The 13,285-nt window shown below is 36.0% G+C and overlaps 1 protein-coding gene across 3 annotated transcripts in view; it reads left to right on the forward strand.

Annotated features, from left to right (window-relative positions):
* The first annotated feature begins 6,991 nt into the window (after positions 1–6,991).
* Positions 6,992–13,285, forward strand: part of LOC117904248 (callose synthase 10) — a 107,383-nt gene continuing 101,089 nt past the window's right edge. For 2 of the 3 annotated variants that reach the window (XM_034816764.1, XM_034816766.1), the window contains exon 1: positions 6,993–7,493. In XM_034816764.1, the coding sequence (XP_034672655.1) occupies positions 7,286–7,493 (208 nt within the window). In that variant the 5' untranslated portion in view covers positions 6,993–7,285. Of the gene's footprint in view, positions 7,494–13,285 lie in introns of all 3 variants that reach the window. The other variant, XM_034816765.1, reaches the window with a different exon arrangement.

Here is a 13,285-nt window from a genome sequence, read left to right on the forward strand (position 1 = left end):
CATGGGTCAAAGTACGTACCTTGGGTCCCTAGCCAAGTGCTGCAATGAGGGGTTAATCAACATGTGGCAAGCATTTTTTAAACAAACATCAAAATGTGCTCAAGCCAAACATTCACAATAAACCCCCCCCAACCTTCCTAGCCAATAATACCCTTAACTCATAGGTGGACCCACATTAATTTAAACCAAATCTGGATTTAGACCCTAAAGGTGGCCTACAAGTGCCTTGGAGCCTAAGTGCCCAAACCATAACAAAAATGAGGGTCAAAACACGTTGAAATTGGAACTACCTAGCAGAAATGGTTGAACTGGTTCCCAACTAGCTCAACCGATTGATAAAAAATCTGAAACTTTACTATAATATTCCTCAGAGAATAAGGAATCCAAAAAAAACAAACGGCACTCAATTCCGAGTCCGGATGAGGGAGAACCGGCTAAAACAATGCAAAGCATTTATAAAACAAGGCTGCCACCAAGCCACCTGTTGAACCGGTTCCCAACTGAATCATCCAATTGAGAAAAAATTTGAAACTTTACCAAATATTACTCAGAGAATAAGGAATCCAACAAAATAAACGGCACTCAATTCCGAGCCCGGATGAGGGAGAATCGGCCGAAACAATGCGATGTGTTCCATAAAAGGCCAAACCCGAGCCCCCAAAATGCATTGTTTTCTTTAAAATTCGCCACTTTAAAAAAGAAATAAAAAAAATAAAGGAAAAAATAGAGGATCTCCAATAGCAACCAAATCACACAAGAGATCAGTTTAATTCGAAAACCCATAACCTTACCCACAAATGGGCACCAAAACCCTAAAGGTCCTCTTGATGCAATGCCAAGGGGAACCACGAAGGCCTTATGAAGGAAGCAAAACAAACCTAAATTGAGGGCTAAGGAACCCTTATTCCAAACTTGAATCCGAGCACCAAAGACCTTTGCTTACTCAAAGCAAATCAAAACTGGTTGCTAATGAGAGAAATACTTGCTTTGTTCACAAAACAAATCACACCATACATGGGAGCTTAAGCATGCAATAACGAAAATGCAAGAATCCCAGCCTTATCTTTCATATACCTCCAATGACCGTTTTGAATGCTTAAAAAATAACAAACTCACTCTCAGTTGAATCAGACATGCATAGTCTTAGACAACTTACAAACTTGACCCAAAGACTAATCAGCAAAGACCCTCATTTTCTTGTTTAAATAGATTATTGCAACAAACCTTAGAAAGAATGAGAATATAAAATAGCAGAAAGCAGGATCAAAGAGTTACCTATGCATGCGTTGAAGATGCCGAGGTAGAAATGAAGTCATTGGGGTAGCAAACATCCAAGTTCCACTTCCAGAAATCAAGGCCCTCCCCTTCAACAACGCGAACAAGAAACTACTCCCTCTACAACCAGAAAATCTCTCAAAACCCCTGTCTCCTTCACTCTTTCCTCTGTTTCTTTTTTCTATTTTTTTTCCTCTCTTCTTTCTTTTCCTTTCTCTCCCAACACACAAAACTTTCTCAGGTCCAGAACTCTTCCCCCACTCTCTCTTTTTTTTTAAGCTCTCACCCTCTTCTCATTTGGCTTTCACCGTTTTGACAGAGTTTTCTCCTAGAATCCTGAGAGAAGTCCTCCTCTTCTTCCCCTCTTTTGGCTTTTATATCAAACCCCTTTGTTCCTCCAGCTTCCATTAATTTTCCCATGCATTCAACTCTGGAAAACAACCCTTCAACCTCGAAACCACACTCCCCAATAACTCTCCTCACCAATTCTCCATGCAAGCTGACTCCTTTAAGTTTTCAGCTTGCTTCACCACCAAGGATCCATATGGATTCATGGTGGGCTGCAAGGACCCCAAACCAAGGCCTAAAATGGACCCACAATATAGCCCAAGACCGATCTGGAGCTTATGGGCCCAAGCCATGTAGGAATTGGGCTTCAAAATCATCAAAACCAGTGCTCCATACAAGCTAGCTCGATGAATCGGTTGAACCGGACACCAACCAGTCGAACCGGTTGAGAAAAATTATAAAATTTTGAAAAAAGGTTCCCTGAATAATAAAGAGTCCATGAAAAAAAATGGTACACGATTCCAAGGTCGGATGAGGGAGATATGGCCAAAACAAGCCCGAGTGCTCCGAATTCGGACTTGCTCCCATGCATTCTGCCTAAATTGAAACTTTGGGGACCGGTCAAGCCGATTGAGAAAAAATATGAAATTTTTATAGAATTTTCCCTGAAGAATAAGGAGTCCATGAAAAAAAATAGTGTGTGATTCCGAGGTCAGATGAGGGAGATATGGCCAAAACAAGCCCAAGTGCTCCGAATTCGGACTTGCTCCCATGCATTATGCCTAAACTGAAACTTTGGGGACCGGTCGAGCCGATTGAGAAAAATTATGAAATTTTGACAGAATTTTCCCTGAAGAATAAGGATTCCATGAAAAAAACGGTGTGCAATTCTGAGTTTGGATGAGGGAGATATGGGCAAAACAGGCCTAAGTGCTCCGAGCTCAGACACTCTCCGATATACTCCTACTGAGCTAAAACTTCGGGATGGCCCCACTTTCTTCTTATGGCATGATGCCAACAACTAGGAAAATGGCCATGATGGCACTCCAAAATGAACCATACTCGTACCACAATGAACCACATATGAACCTAAACAAGACTAAAAAAAACCGACTAAGCCCAAAAGGAGGCCCTAGTGGTGCCATATGAAAACATGGGTGCATGTGACACTCATAGGATAAATGCAAGTGTCAAGGGACAAAATTGAGGGTCTATAGTTACTTTACAAAAAAAACTTTCAAATTTATTTAAAAATAGTTTTACAATTTATTTTTGTTTTAAAAAAAGTTATTCGCATTTCATTCTAAATAAATTATTTTAAATTAATTATAAAAAAAAGAAAAGAAAAGAAGAGTTCAAATTTATTTTAAAAAATGTGATATCAGTTAAAAAAAAATATTTATTTAAAAGAATATATTAAAAAAAACCCGATTTATTTAAAAGGGAAATTCGATTTTATTAAATAAAAAAAATATTCTTTTCTTTTTCAATTTTATTCTAAAATATGTTTCTTTTTTTCTTATGTTCTTCTAAAAAATCCGTTTTTCAATTTTTGAAGAGTTTTATTTTTATTTATTTTTTATTTTTTAAAAAGGTTTCTGATATGATTTTAAGAAGATGGTTTTTTACATTTATTAACATAAAAAGAAGTCTGTCAAAAACAAGATTATTAAACAAAACATTTATTAAAAATGACTAACTATTTATTTTGAAAAGAATTTTCGTTCATTAAAGATAAGAAGTAAGAAAATAAATAAAATAAAATATTTTACAAAAATTAATCTATGAATAACAAATTAAACATACAGATACCATAAAAATCTAAACACTGGTAATAGATCCACATGTACATAAGAAGAAAACTGAAATGAATATATACAACAAAACTTGGAGGACAAGGATGTAGGAGTAACCTTAGAAGCGTAGTCCCAATAACAGCAATGACCCTCCAAAAGCTTCCAAAATGAAGCTAAAAAATACAAACAAACCCTCAACCCTCTCACAAAAATCATCGAAAAATCAAAGAAGATTAGAAAAAGTCTTCTCTTCAGTCCTCTTTTCCTTTCTCGCTGTAAGTGATCTCTTTATCCCACACCCGGCTCCACCAACTTTCTATATGTGCCCATAACTTGCTTCAACCACTTCCAACTGCTCCCAATCCACATTGCACCTCTCTTCCCCCTGTCAGCAACAACAAAAGGAAATAGGACAACCATGTATTAGCAAAAAAGGTTAGGTCCAATACAATATTTGATAAATGCACCGGCCCAAATCCAACTAATATAATAGGCCCAAATCTCAATCACCAACCAGTCCAAAGTATATGGGCCCAAAATTCATATCAATAACCAAATTAAGCCCACATTCCTCAATGTCAAGCCAAAGAAAATAAATAAATAAATAAAAATAAATGAGTAAATGAAGACTTACCTATCATGGGTCTTGGGCAACAATCCTAAGATCAGTGGGTGCACATTCGTGGGTGTGGTCGAATTGAAAAGATTGGCTAAAGTATTGGCTATGAAAATGAGATACCTAATACAGAACCCAGATCAAGAGAGAAAGAGCATGAGGTTGATAATGAACCTCCCGATTGAACTACAAATGATGAAACTCAAATCGCTGAATGAGGCAATATTTGGGAAACCCATAATAGATTCAAACCTTCTGCGAGTGCGAGCTCATTTCCTTGTTGAAAACCATGGCTTGATCGATGAGAAAGAGAGGTTTGAGAGCAAGTCCTAGGAATATGCGAATCTATGAATCTCCGAAAATGGGTTTCCCGGGATTCAGATCTTAATGGAGGTGTGTGAAGGTGGTAAAAGATGAGGAAGAAGAAAGGAAAAGAAAGGAAACGAAGAAGGAGAATGAATGGGCTGGGAGTGGACGACAGAATAGGAAAAAAGAAGAAGGTCTTTTAAGGCTTTTAGGGTTTGACTTTTGGAATGGATGGTGGAGATTAAAAAGACAAAAGGATGGCTAAGATTAGTTCTCACATATGGGTATGGAAAGTTGGGCCTAAGTTGGGCCAAAATTAGAATGGAATGAACCCAAATAAACACAAACAAAATAAGCCCTATACATAAATAGATGATAGATAAAATAAGTGATAATGGGTATGAGACAAATTTTTGGGGTCTACAACAGGGCTTTGAATTGGGGCGCATGAAAACATCGCTTTGATTAGATTTTTTGCCACTTCTTCCTCTCACTCACATGCCAACAAATCAGCCCTGAAAGTAAACTTCAACATCCATAGATAAAAATGAGCAAAAAATACCCTTTATCTACACTCAATTATTCTTCAATAAACTCCAATTTTACATGAGTGCTTCCTTAACTTATTGGCAACCACATGAACTAATTGGCATCAGGATTTTCAATAACCCTTCTATTTGTCAGCTGAGAAAACAGAGACGAAAAAAAAGGGCTTTGGATCTCACTTCTCCACCAGATCCTTATAGTTGTATTTATTATTTTCCCAAAGCGCAAATAACAACTTTGTTCTCTTAAACTTACCACATTTTCTCAGTAACCAAACAAAAATAATAAATAATTCACGAATCAGTAAATAAAACCTAAATTCAGATTGTTAGCAACAGTAAAAAACCAAATATAATTTACGATCAAAATACGAAGTTAGGAAAAGTAAATAGAAAAATCAGTAAATCAACCTAAGACGTCGTCATTTCAAGTTTGTCTTTACGATTGGCGTTGTCTTCATCGACGATTTCCATAGCGCCGGTGGCCTCTGATGAAGGTAAAGACGTCTTTGTTTTTGCTCATTCTGGAACCCTCAATCTCCGGAAACTCACCCCCTCATCATTGCTTTGTTTTTTTTTTTTTCTTCCAACCGTCTCTGTTTTTTACAGCTCATCTTTTTCGCCCCCTCTTCATCTCTCGTTCAGCTCTAAAAATGAAGACCTCTCCCCCTCCAAAACTTGCTCTGTCCAAATCTCTTTGGAAAGCTCTCCCCTTACCCATTCCATTGCTCCCATACTTATCATATGTCATCCATTCCAAAACAAATCCCATCTCAACCACCACCATGGTGAGGTGGTGGTGCGTTCTTGCCACATGTCCGTGTAGCTTCTCTCGGCATAAAGAGGTCTTCCTCTCCAAAAATGAAAAATTTTCAACTCTCCCCGGGTGGTGTCCACAAAGGGGTCTACAACATCATATGTTTTGAACTTGGACTACAAATTGAAAAACATTAAGTGTTTGCCACTCAATTGCTTGTATTTTATCGTTCAAAATGTAAATATATATAAAAATATATTCTTTACAAAAAATTTGTAATATTTGCATTTAAATAATATAATTTTTTTTAAATATAAAATTATAATATATAACTTTTCATAATTGAATTTTATTTCATTTTCAATATATTCATAGTTAAATATTATACATATTTCATTTAATAAAATTTAAAATATTAATTCATTGAATTAATATGGTAATATCAACAATAAAAAATAAATATTATTGACTTTTAATCATATTTATAGTTAAATATTATATGTATTTCATTTAATAAAATTTAAAATATTGATACATTGATTTAATTTAGTGATATCAACAATAAAAAATTAATAACTTTTTCGATTTAATAATTAGTCCAATTCTAAAAATATTATGTTAAATTATTTTCTTATTTTTTTTGTTTGTTTTACGAGAAGTTAGATTGATTGTAAGATTTGTTTGATGCATTATTTTTTGTATACGTGTATAAACAATTGTTATGTTTTCATATTAAAATTAACTTGATTATTTTATATTGTTACGCTTCTTAAAATAAAGGGATATAAACTTAGTTTGAGGTACTAATAAAGTTAAATTGTTGACTTTTTTAATCTAAAATTACAAAATATTGGATTCACAAATTATTATCATTAAATATTCTAAAATAAAAATATTAAAAAATATCAAGACAATTAAAAAAAAGAAAGTTGGAAAACTAAAAAAAAAGAAAAGGATATATTAATGTAAATATAATTTTATGTTTATTGTGGCGGTCTTCTCAAATTTTGAGCGTCAACACATTTTTTGGTATTCTAAAATGAAGCATCCGTGAATGATCCAAAATTTGAAAGGACGCTCATTCCTTAGATATAAAGTCTTTTATTTTTGATTTTGATGGCTTTGCCCGATTCTCACCTTTCCCCTTTTATTTATTGCTTTTTCATTTTCCGTTTGAAACCATCCGGGCTCGTTCCTTGGGATTAGATCAACAGCACCACCGGCCGCACGGTAGATCCCTTAGAATCTGCATCATACCGTTCATCTCGTTCGACAACATTATTCAAAATCATCGGGCGGCTTCTAGTGAAGTCACACGTGAAGAGAGTATAGGACACACATCCCCTCATTACAGGCCCCAATGGCAAAGATGTAATTCGACAAATGGTCGTGTCCTTCCCCATTTATCTTCTCGCTGCTCTAGTACCTGGTCGATACACCAATCAGCGCGTACGAAATGTCTTCGACGCGTTTCTTCTACTCGCGACATTTCTTCACCACGCTAAATTGAAACCTGAGTCCACTGTAACACATTCAGTTTGAAATCTGTTCACATTCGTCGTAGATCTCTCACCTCTACTGAGTTGGACATTCAACTCAGATCGAGTTAGGAATTGGAGAGGAGCGGTGTCTGGTAATCTAGGGTTTTGGTTGTTGAGCAACAGCCACTGTGGCTGCAATCTAGGGTTTTGGAGTCGGAGAAATGGGTAGGGTTTCTGACAATTGGGAGAGACTGGTGCGAGCGACGCTGCGGAGAGAGCAGCTTCGAAATGCTGGTCAAGGCCATGAGAGAACCTCCAGCGGGATCGCCGGAGCGGTTCCACCATCGCTCGGGAGAGAGACGAATATTGACGCGATTCTACAGGCGGCCGACGAGGTTGAAGCGGAGGATCAAAACGTCGCAAGGATTTGTAAGTTCAAATTTAATTGCAGAATTTGATATTGGTGCGAATAATTTGTTGTTCTATGCGTTTATTTTGTACCGTGTTACTTTGTTGATTATTGACGTTTTATGATTGATGGGGCTAAAGTTAAAACAAAAGCAGGTTTTGACACTACATGTTAGATGAAGCTCAGTTATAGAGTTTCCATAATTGAGATACGAAATTTAAAAGGCCAGTGTATGGATTAGGTGTTGAAATGGGAAACTATTGTTTTTCTATGTAATTGCAGGGACATAAAAATGCTCATGAAGTGGGTTCATTTTAGTTTGCAACATGAGTGTGCGATCTTTTGCAAGGCACCAAAAACTGGATATGATGTAACCAATGGGTTGAATGCTTATTTAAATATTGTTATGCTGCTGTTTATCGTGTATACTGAAGAAAGCTATTCAAAAAATTGATCCTATTGCTTTAAACGTTATTTTTGCATAATTAAACTCTGTTTTGAAAGCTATTCTAAAAATCTACTCAATCTTTCTTGTGTGGTACGCTAAAGTTTAATGGTTGGCAGAATCTTCTGGCTTATTTTTCCCCAACTTACCATAATTGTGAATAGGGTCGACATTGGAAATTTGAAACTAGAAGGCATCATCACAACTACTGGTATAAAGTTGTAGTACACCTGGTTCATGAAATACTAAAATTGTAGCATATCATCAAGATCTGATGATGGTTCCCTATTTCCTCAAAGTAATTTATATTCAGTGTTACATTTGAGCATTATAATACTATCAATATTGCAATGGAGTCATTAAATTTGCTTGGTCATCTAAATTGCTGCCTAGATACTTAAAAGATTATTAGTATTATTATTATTATTTTTAAGTAAACACATAAATATATTAAAAGTGTAACTCGAAGGTGCACCAAAGTACACAAACTATATACAAAGGAAGCATAGAAAGCAAAACAAAATAGAAAATTATCAATGTACATCCTAACTCATATCAAGAGATTACAAAGAGAAGAGAGCTTTAATGCAAGTTTTGACAATTCTTTGCTTTTGAAACATCTTTGGTTCTTCTCTTTGCATAATGTTCATAATACACATGAGGGGATAACCCTCCAAACTTTCTTACTTTCTTATCCATGAAGGAACCATGCTTCCAGTCACTCTTCTACCAAACATGGTATCACCCATGCAACACCAAACAAAATAGAAAATTGAATTCCATAGACCTTAAGCTCAGTCACAATGTAGGGGAGTGTGAATGACTGACTATGCCTTGAACCTACAAAGAAAACAATGATTGACCAAAAATGTCAAAATGTTTCCCCAAGAAACTTCCCATGTAAAAAAGCCTACTTTGATAGGGACCATCAAGTTCCAAATAGCGGTCATAGAGAAAGCAATCACACTTTCTTACCCTAAAAAAGAGTAAAAAGATTTAACTATTAATTATCTCTTCTTAAAATCCATCCAATCCATCCTATCAGCTTTATACTGGCTCACCGCCTTTCCTTAGGGCTTTGAGAGGAACTCCTCAACCCTTTCTAACTCTCAATCATTCAAATTCCTCGAAGAAAAGAGCATTCCAAAGCCTGCCTTTGCCTTGTTGATCTCAGACATCCACCACCTAAGCATCCTTTGTCAAGGATATGGAAAATAAAGACGAGAAAGATTCTCTTAAAGTTGATTCACAATACCAAATATCTTACTAAAACTTCACCCTTTTCCCTTTGCCTACAATGAAAGAGGTGTGTCCATTGATTATGAATTTTGATGGCCTTTCCAGCCCAACGCCAAAACCGTCAGTACTTTCCTTGGAACACTAACTCCCATCCTTCTCCCCATACTTACCAACTGAAAGCATCTTCCAAAGTGTCTCATTTTCGAGACAAACCTCCACAACCACTTCTCAAAAGCGCCTTATTGAGAATTGAAAGCTTTCTAGTACTTGGGCCTCCATTACATTTCTCTCTACAAGCGAATTCTCATCTCACTAAATGCGACTTTTTCTCCAAAGAACGCTCACCCCACAAGAAGTCCACCTAAAACTCCTCAAGCCTTAAGCATACCAATCTTAAGCAAGATAGAAAGAGACATTTTTTTTTTTTTTGTTTTGTTTTTAATTAGAAACAAGAGATGTATATATTTATATTAATGAAAACATGAGAAAGATGAGGAGTCCTCCCCACGATTACAAAAAAAACCTGATCATAATATGATTGACCTCCTCTACTATAGTAAGAGTCTATACAAAAGGTTTAGACTATAATGCTATATACAAAGATGTCATCTGCTTAAGTTCTAACTAAGCTCCACTCAAGGATGTTCAAACCCTTTTGATTTACACACCTAAAGCTAGTTAAGTTGGATAACATTGAGAGGAATGCCTTTAAGACCTCGGTGCACGATACCCAAAAAGAGAATGGAAGTGAAGTAAATCCCATAATCCCTTTGTTGCCCTCCACTTACCTTAAAAAATTCTGGCATTTATCTCGTCACATAATTCAAACCAATGTGAGACATGCTATTTGCCAAAGGGTCTTGCCTTTAATGGATCTCCCAAAACCCCTATATGAAATGATCATTATGTCACATATGCTCCTGGTGAAACCCAATCAATCTTGGCTTGATTGAATAGGCAATGCCCAAGTCTCAAAGTTATCAAATTATGTAGAAAGAGATGATCAATAGACTCTCCATTCTCTTTGCATAAAATATATCGGTCAAGCTTAAGGGATTTAAAAGGTCTTCTTAACTGTAGCATGTCGTTGGTATTTACCTTCTTGTATGCTACTAACCATGCAAATACTTTAACTTGGATGAGACTTTAGATTTCCATATAATTTTTGTCAGGGATAAAAAATAATATATGACGTATTAGACAAAGCCATGAAGAATGATTTGACCGGTGCTGATTCTAAAGAGGTTAATAACTATGTTCTTGCATTTGGGATGGATGAAGATATATGCACATGAGTGAGGGATAACATGAGTCTTTCAAGGTCCTCAATCTTCGAATTGTAATTTTATGATGGAAATTACAAACTCTTTAACCGTGAGTAGATGCAATCAGGAGATTTTTAACTGTGTCAACTCTTTAAAGACATAAAAATTGTGACCATAAAGGTTGATACCCAACCACAAATCCTCTCAAAAACGAATTTTGATCCTTTCACCCACCACAAAATGAGTGTAACTTGAAAAAACTTGGAACTCCTATACAACGGTTTTCCAGGAACACCTTTACGATCATCTGACTACTCAAAAGGAGGGGTTGGAGGATTCCCAATAGATGCTACATGTTCAACGAAGAAGAAGAAACGTGTAATCACATTCTTCTTCATTGCACAAAAGCACGTGTTTTGTGGTAGTTGATTTTTGCTCTGTTTGGTGTACAGTGGGTGATGCACTCTTTAATTAGAGTGTTTCTTCTTAGTTAGTGCGGTTTTTCTGTTGGAAAACAAAGAAAAAAGGCTTGGAAGATTGCTCCATTATGCGTGTCTAGATCTTTTGTAGAGAGAGAAATATGGGAGCTTTTGATAACTGTGAATGTGTGACTCAAACAATTAAGAGTTCTTTCTTGAATCTTTTTTGGGAGTGGGTAAGAATGTATATTGGGGACGGATTTGTATCATTGTTAGAGTTTGTAGATTGGATAGACTCTTTGTAGGGCATAGTCAATGTTTTTGTATTCTTGTGTTGTTTTTGGGTTTTTTGGTTCCTTTGTATACATTGTGTATACTTTTTTTTTATTCTAATACATTTACACTTATCAAAAAACATGTTGGCGTCCCATCCATCAAGAGGTGTCTTGTAAATGCTCAAAATAACCTAATGCTTAAGGCCAAAACTTTCCTTTGGGAACATCCAAAGCTATTTCCCTAAGAGAGCATGATTCCTCAGAGATATCAACCCAAGTCGTAGACCTTCATACTCTTTAGGCTTACACACTAGATCCTAACTAATGAGATGATATTTTTTACCCTCCCCAACTCTTTATTAGAGAAAATCCTTTGCAATTGCTCAATCTTAGACGCTATTGACCCTAGAATCTTGAAAAGAGATAAAAAATAGTTAGGCATGTGGGACAAATATGAATGAATTAGATTAATTCTACTCTTTAGAGAGAAAAAGACCTTTTTTCATCCATCTAGTCTCCTCAAGATCTTGTCAATCATTGGATCCCAAAATGTAAATGCCTTTAGATTTCTCTTTATTGGAAGATCCAAGTAAGTTAAAAGGTGAGACACCTCCTCTCCTTCAACTTCACTACCATTTTAACCGTGAAACTTAACCCCCCCCTTTGCCCTCTTTAAAAGACAACTAAAAGATAAGGCCCCTTGCTTTAGGCCCTTAAAGCTTTAAAAGAAGTTGACTGGAATTCTAGTCACCAGCACCGAAAATATCATAGTAGAAATACACCATTTGATCCAACCAATCCATCTTTGTCCAAACCCTATTTTGTCAAGGATTTTTAGAAAATAGGCCTAGTTTATAGGGTTATAGGCCTTTTTCAATATCCAACTTGCAAATTAAGCCATTTAATCCTTTCCTCAGTTTTGAGTCTATTGCTTCATTGACACTTAAAACTGCATCCAATATTTGTCTTCCTTTCAATAAAGGCATTTCGAGAGATTGAAACAATTGATGCCATCACTTTCTTCAACCTATTTCTCAATATTAGAGCAACCCACTTGTATATCCCACTAAGCTGATAGGCCAAAAGTCTTTCAAGTTGTTCACCCCTCCCTTCTTTGGAATGAACACAAAAAATGTGTCATTTAAACTTCTTTTAAAAGACTAAAGATCATAGATCTCTTTACAAAATACCTATAAAAAAAATAGATCTCTTTTCGACATGATGACCATTAATTATAAGGGATTGGGAAGATCCGAGAGAGGCCTAGTATTGTGGCAATCCGCCTGTATTGCTTTAATTTGGGTTGTGTGGTGAGAAAGAAATGGTAGGATATTTGAGGACAATGCAAGGAATTCAGAGGTTCTATGGGACACTATTCACTTCATTGCTTTTTTTTGGGCTTCTTGCATCACATCTTTTGAGAGCCTTCCCCTCAATGTGGTTCAACTAGATTGGTTAGCGGTGTGTAGCTCCAAGGGTGTGGGTTAGTAGGGAGAGGTTGCTTTTTGTAATTACTAAATAGCTTTTTGCTTTTGATTTTCATTTTGTTTAGCTTTCATTTGTGGGAGAATTCCTCATCCTTCTTTTGTATTTCTTAATTTCTATTTCAATATAATTCATTGTTGTTTCCTGTAAAAATAAAAAAAATAAAAAATAATAGATCTCTTTGAAGAACCCATCACTTAATTTTTTTTTTTTGATAAGTAAAAGAATTTGCATTAAAAGCATCTAAAAAGCACCTATAAGTATACATGATGTATACAAGGCTAAAAAAAAGGAGGGATATACAACGCTTCACTTACAACCGAACCAATCAAAGAAATCAAATAAAGGCAAAGTGGAGATTTTCTTCTGAAAATGATTCTCTTTAGAAACATGTGATTGTAGGGAAGTATGGAGAGGAAGAGGGGGGATAATGTTTTGGAGCTTTGTGGGAAGGTTATGAGGTGGGCCATTGGAAGGCGATCCAAAGTAGGTGGAAGAAGTTTAACATTATGGTTGGTTTTAGGGTTGGAAATGGTAGGAGGGCGAGGTTTTAGATGGATAGGTGGTTTGGGGAAGATTCCTTTGCTGTGACTTTTCCAGAGTTGCTTCCTATAGCTATTGATAAAGATGCTTGGGAGTGTTCACAAGGTAGATAAATGATTGGGAATTCTGGAGGGGTGGAAG

Source organism: Vitis riparia, chromosome 17 (genome assembly GCF_004353265.1).
Source record: "Vitis riparia cultivar Riparia Gloire de Montpellier isolate 1030 chromosome 17, EGFV_Vit.rip_1.0, whole genome shotgun sequence".
Lineage (NCBI taxonomy): Eukaryota > Viridiplantae > Streptophyta > Magnoliopsida > Vitales > Vitaceae > Vitis > Vitis riparia.